Genomic DNA, 6408 nt, shown 5'->3' with positions numbered 1-6408 from the left:
CCATGGACTCCCAGATAACCACTGACCGGCACTTCGGACCTAAACCTAAAAACTAAAACAAAACTAAAACAAACTCTGATCACATGACATTGCATCTTTTTTTATTCTCTCTGACACTGTGCTGCCTCATTTTTCATGCCTTTATCTCTGTCCTTGGTACTGAAACTTTTGTTACTGACTCACCAGAGGCCAATGAAATTTACATGTGTTGCATATGTTTTTGTACTTGTATATAAACTTTACAAACCATTACTTGAAATAGCCTATTTGACTTGTTCTATAAGAATAAGACATGAAGTGACTGAAGTTAATCTTTCATTAATTTGTCATTTAAACTAAAGCCATAGTGCAACGTATTATTATATATTTAGTGTTGTATTAGACTTTCCAAGAAAAGTTCTGTTTGTTGTTGTTGTGTTTAGCCATGTTTAGGTTAAAGTTTCACGCATTTACAAAATTTTGACCAGCAGGTGCCGCCCGAATGTGGTGTTTCAGACCATTTTTCATTTTAATAGTATGTTCCTAGTTGTTCAGTTGATTAAGAGCTTCAGAAATATTCCATTCTCCTCTAATTCACTCAGAAGTGTGTCTGAATGAAACAATGAAAGAGGGGTTTTCACATGTTTCTCAATGGTTATGTATATTACTTAAGATTTTATTCTCTTTCTTTATGAGGAAGTTTTTTTTATATGTAAACATGATTCTAATAAAATTAAGCAGTCTAGCATATTATGAATAACAATAATAAAAAATAAAAAAAAACATCTTATAAACTGAAGACCAAGCTTTTGTAAAGGCAAATTAGCCTTATCTTACACACACAAGTATAACATACAAAACCAATGCACAGAGTACTTACTTTATCTTTGATTACCAACAAACAAAGACACAAAAATGTATTTAAAAAAACAACAACTAATAAATAAAATGTATCAGTACTGTGCCAGTATGTAAAATGAATAATGGTAGCTTATGGTGTCTTTAAAGAAAGTGTTCGACCAATTTATTGTCCTTTATGTTGTTATCTAAAATGGTGTTAAAGAAACTGATATTAGCATTAAGTTTTACTTTGGCTCAGCTCTCATAAGTGACATAATCACAGTGTGACACAATCCCACAACTTTAATCCTTTTCTTTTCAGTATCTCTCTCTTGAACAGCTTACCAAGGTTGAATAAAGGATTAGTTAATGTCACGGATATTTACATTTACATTTAATCATTTAGCAGACGCTTTCATCCAAAGCGACTGACAAATGAGAACAATAGAAGCAGTCAGACCAACAAAAGAACAACAACAGTATACAAGTGCCATGACAAGTCTCAGTTAGTTTTAGCCAGGTTTTTTTTTTTTTTTTTAAGAATATGAAAGACAAGAAAAGAAAAGGTAAGTGCTAGTATTAGTTGGTTAAGTGCAGGCGAAACAGATGAGTCTTTTGATGTTTTCTGAAAAAGAGTAAAGACTCCGCTGTTTGAATTGAGATCAGGAGGTAATTCCACCAGTTGGGCACAGTCCAGAAAAAGGTCTGTAAGAGTGACTTTGAACTATAGATATATTATATAGATGTAGATATATTGGAATGCAACTGTTTCAATGCAACTATAGCGGAAACACTTAAAAGGAAAGCAGTTTCTATGATATATTGAAAGCAAATTTCAACACAGCAACAACAGACTACTTCTGATCCAAAAAACTTCATAAAATACAAAGAGAGTATTGAAATCATGATGCTTCTCAAGGAAACAGTCAGAAGACTTAAAGCCTGTTCATGAGGTCAAACAATGGAGAATTCATCATCTTTGCACATAAAACATAAGCTCTGGAGAATGAAGATAAAAACTGTCTCCAGCGATAACAAATCTAAACATTCCTCTGTTTTGAGCTCACTGGAGCTGATGGGATGGACTTCCACCATGTCACAGATTGATCAGCTGCTGGAAATGATATAAAAGCAAGAGGGAGCACCTACAGATGCATCAGTGAGATATATCACACACTCATCATGACCTTCACCATCTTCTCCATCACCTGTCTTGCCCTGGTGGCCTCTGCTCTGGGTAAGTGTCTCATTTATTTTACAAGAATAAAGATGGAAAAATATAGAAAATGCAAAACCTAAATTAAGAGCTTCCTGCCTCATAAATGATAAATTACATTCTGTAACAACAGGTTGTGGAGTCCCTGCGATTAAACCGCAGACGATCGGCAGCAGGATTTTGAACGGACAGAATGCCATCTCTGGTTCTTGGCCCTGGCAGGTCTCTCTCCAGGTAACTGTAAACTGTCTCTTTCTACTCTGTTTCAACCCCATATTTATCTACTTTGCTAGTAAGGTTTATGTTTTCAATGCATTTACCTTTTAAACAGCTCCCCAGTAGATTCCACATCTGCGGAGGATCCTTGATCAACGAGAACTGGGTTCTCACTTCTGCCCAATGCGCTGTCGTGTAAAATTCTTCAATCTGACAAACATCACATACAAAAGTGGTAAATATATACACTGTCTGCTTTCTGTTGGTCATTTATGTATTCATTTTATCTCTATTTCTCTTTATAGTGCTGGCTATCATAGTGTCATTCTTGGAGAACATAATCGTGTCTCCAATGCTGAACGCATCCAGGTCAAACCAGTTTCCAAGGTAACATTATTTAATGATTTCAGAGAAGAATAACAAAATTAGTTATTTATCAATAGTGCTTGTGTTAAAATTAAACAGAAAGGAAGGATGCTTGCATCTTAGGTGTTCTTTTATAAAGCGTTCATTGGTAGCCATTTATCTATTGGTTCTCACAAAAAATCTAAATCTGTGCAGGTCATCACCCATCCGCTGTACGACATGGAAACCTTCGACAATGACATTGCTCTGCTGAAACTGTCGTCTCCAGTCACATTCACTCCTCGTATCTCTCCTGTATGCCTGGCCGAATCAAACGCCAGCATCGTGCCTGGAACCCGCTGCTTCACCACTGGCTGGGGTAAAACGGGCACCACATGTAAGTAAGCTGTAAAACAAAAAGAGTATAACAAACACATCTGTATACCGTGGAATGCAATGTGTCGTGTTCTCTTCCCTTTTTTTTTTTTTTTTAGCAAACCCTCTGATCCTGCAGCAAACAAGCATACCTATCATAAGTCCTGCTGTGTGCAGGCAGTTGTGGGATCCGAGCACAATCACTGATGCCATGATCTGTGCTGGAGCCTCTGGTTCCTCGTCTTGCCAGGTATATGAAGACAGATCAAGAAGAAACACATCAGCATATTAATGCTGCTGCTGTTCAATCTTAAATATGTGTTTTCTGCAGGGTGATGCTGGTGGTCCTCTGGTGTGTGAGAGTTCAGGGGTCTGGACACTGGTGGGCTCAGTGTCTTGGGGAAGAAGCACTTGTGACCCCCGTTTCCCTGCAGTTTACACCAACATCTCCAAATTGCACTCTTGGATCAATGAGACAATTTCTTCCAACTAGATCACCAGTCTGAATATTTATCCACCAGAGGAACAAAAAGCTGTTTTTAATTATTCAAATGTAATACAGTTTATCTGTGTTGGTGTGTTTTTCAGTCTATCTATGGCTCTAATGATCTAGTGGTTACTTCATGCTACTGTTTTCTTGTTCCAGCTTTAAAAATATTCAAATAAAATATGAATTAAAAAAATGTAATGAATTAAAGAGTGAAATTAATGATCTGCATAATTACAAATGTCCTCCATCCACGGTGCCAGAACCTGTGATACGTTTCATCAGAAGCTTTTCACTTTTCTTCTTTTGGAATAAGACTAAGATTAAGTCTTTCATTAACCTGTCACTTAAACTATAGCCATAGTGCAAATTATTATTGATTATTCAGAATCGTCTTCAGGATACTACACTAGCATTCATTAAACATCTACCACCAAATTACAGAAAAATCTCATTTAATATGTACTGTGTTTATTAATTTTGCTGATAAATCAACCACATCAGAATCTGACCAAACCATATTGTTTAGAGCTAGATGAGTTGAATTATTTTGATGGTCCGCAGAACTGAGAAACATGTGGTACATATAACAACTGTTTTGAAATGTTTAGAAATTCTGAAAGTTCGGCCTTTAGATGGCAATGATCTGGCAAACACATGAACGACTAAACCAACTTATTCTTCAATACGGAAGTAAGCAGTTCACTTTCATAGGTTCACTCAATTCTGCGATAGCGGCATCACCATAGGAAACATCTTCTGTGTGACAAATTTCTTAATCAAACCAAGGGACATCATACTTGTCTTCTCTGCAGAGCCCTCATGAGGTTAAGCGGAGTGAACCATCTCCTATGGAACCCCCTCATAAGGATTGTGGTTCTAGGTCTTGTCCACCGGTTAGCTCACAATAACGTAAATGGATAGACCTGTGTTTGATGGCCAGGACCTCTCTTTCTCAAGTTCCAAGTTGTAGTTTCTGATTCCCCCCGCTCATCCTCGGAGGTTAGGCACTCATTTGGAGAGCTTGGACGAACCGCACAAACATACTTGCCTCTCTCATTGTGGCCTCCCAGGTCTGTTTTTACTTTTTAACTGCCCCATCACATATTGCTCCTCAGTTGGTTCAAGAATGAGTTTTCATGATGAGCACTTCCACAGACACTTTGCACTTTCCAGCCTGCAGTATTGGAGAAAAAGCCCTAGGGTGGTTATGTGTGCATGGGCCGTTTATGATGGCCATCAAAGCCCCGATTTTGGTGTGGTGGGCCAGCCAACCTCCTGTTACGGAGGTTCCCTACACTCACTTGATTCAGGGCCCTATTTGCAGGAGGGTCAGGGGATAACAATGAGCTCATTAAGTGCAGTCTTTCTACATGTGCTTCGTGTTTTTGCAGACGCCAGTGGCTCTCTGCAGTCAGATGATATCTCAACACCTGCAGTTTGGCAGCATCCAAGCATAGGATGGTTAAGGCCCAATCCCAATTCTACCCCTTAGCCCTTCCCCTTTCCCCTACCCCTTCATTTCACGCATTCACATGAAGGGGTAGGGGTGTCTCGATTCTATTTTGGGTGGAGGGGAAGGGGTAAGGGGAAGGGCCAGATAGCCCTTCAAACGAAGATTTTTCGGGACCACACTTCAAACGAAGGGGTATGAATTATCTCGGAAACATGGCTGCTACAGCGAATGGGAATAAATAAAGATTTTAACGAAAAGTAATCATTTGTTTTATGTTACATTCAATTGTGACTTCAGATTAATGATCATGTTACTCAAAGAAATGTTTGCAAAAAATCGCTAATATTTGCTAACGTCATATCATTACAGACTGCATGATAGTGCCACAGCATATGTCTGATCAGGGCGATAACTGCTGTAGACATTGATGTGGGCTTATCCTCCCTATAATTAGTAATCGCTAAACCATTTTCTCAAATATTGTCTATTCAAGAGAAAGAAAGAGAGAGAGAGAGAGAAATGAAAGTTGTGTGCATTCGCGTCTGTGCGTTTATCTTTTTTAGAGTGAGTGTAAAACAGCGATTGTATTCTCTCGTTGCTGTAAAATAAAATGTAGCAATTCAGTATTTAAACAGTATTTAATAAAAGTTGTGGGGCTTTTTTTTAAAAAAAGTTTATTTTCTCCTGGATGTGTGAGCTGCGCGATTTCCGATATGTGTCATGTCATATGTGTCAGTAAGCAGCTCATTAATACAGAACGATAATTAAAGGCTCTAATGCACACCAGTATATGTGTGTATTGTAAGAGCTAGACGACGAATGATGGCGTGTGACATCATGGTAGTGGTGTCCCAATCCTTAGGGGAACATTTTCTCCCTTACCCCTTGACACTCTTTTTCAAGGGATAAGGGGAAGGGGTAGGCAGAGGGGTAGGGGAAGGGGAAGTGGTATAAAATAGAATTGGGATTGGGCCTAAGGCCCCGTCCACACGGAGACGCGTTTCTGTGAATACTCACAAATTTTTTATCGGATAGGCGTTTTGTCCACACGGATCCGGCGTTTTCATCAGGTGAAACTGCTATTTTTTTAAACCGGGTCCCAGAGTGGATAAATTTGAAAACGCCGTCTTTGCGTTTTCGTCTGGATGGCTAATCTGTATATTTTCTGAAACGATGACATCATCAGCCCACGTCTCCCCCCTAGTCAGACACCTCTACGTCATGTAACAGCAACAAAAACATGAACAAACACTGAACGATTGTCTTTTTATTAACTAACATTAACACTGATTAATAAATTTATTGTTACATGTTCGTTTGTGTACCACACGCAAGGTTTATGAGCATAGTCCAAGTCTTCTTCTCTGTTTTTAGTGTATCTCTGTGGCAGAATTACAGCGCCACATACTGGTCTGGCATGTATTCTACATTATTATGCGGTTTCGTGTGGACGCGGATATTTCTTGAGACGAGGAAAAAAAAGATCGGATTGGG

At 38.7% G+C, this 6408-nt stretch overlaps 1 protein-coding gene across 1 annotated transcript; it reads left to right on the top strand.

The window, feature by feature from the left end:
* Window positions 1-2001: 2001 nt before the first annotated feature.
* On the top strand, window positions 2002-3609 carry LOC127973027 (chymotrypsin-like protease CTRL-1). Its single transcript, XM_052577064.1, has 6 exons — window positions 2002-2056; window positions 2169-2269; window positions 2378-2638; window positions 2813-2993; window positions 3091-3221; window positions 3303-3609. The coding sequence occupies exons 1-6, from the start codon at window positions 2002-2004 to the stop codon at window positions 3462-3464; spliced, it is 891 nt and encodes a 296-aa protein (XP_052433024.1). The 3' UTR covers window positions 3465-3609.
* The last annotated feature ends 2799 nt before the right edge of the window (window positions 3610-6408 follow it).

Source organism: Carassius gibelio, chromosome B15, assembly GCF_023724105.1.
Source record: "Carassius gibelio isolate Cgi1373 ecotype wild population from Czech Republic chromosome B15, carGib1.2-hapl.c, whole genome shotgun sequence".
Classification (NCBI taxonomy): Eukaryota; Metazoa; Chordata; class Actinopteri; order Cypriniformes; family Cyprinidae; genus Carassius; species Carassius gibelio.
This window is presented reverse-complemented; position numbering and strand designations above follow the sequence as displayed.

Bases quoted from the DNA above. Each gene is read 5' to 3' on its own strand.
- LOC127973027 (XM_052577064.1), top strand. From the start codon at position 2,002: ATGACCTTCACCATCTTCTCCATCACCTGTCTTGCCCTGGTGGCCTCT. The intron at 2,057-2,168 runs GTAAGTGTCTCA...CTGTAACAACAG, and splicing joins CCTGGTGGCCTCTGCTCTGG to GTTGTGGAGTCCCTGCGATT. The intron at 2,270-2,377 runs GTAACTGTAAAC...GCTCCCCAGTAG, and splicing joins CCTGGCAGGTCTCTCTCCAG to ATTCCACATCTGCGGAGGAT.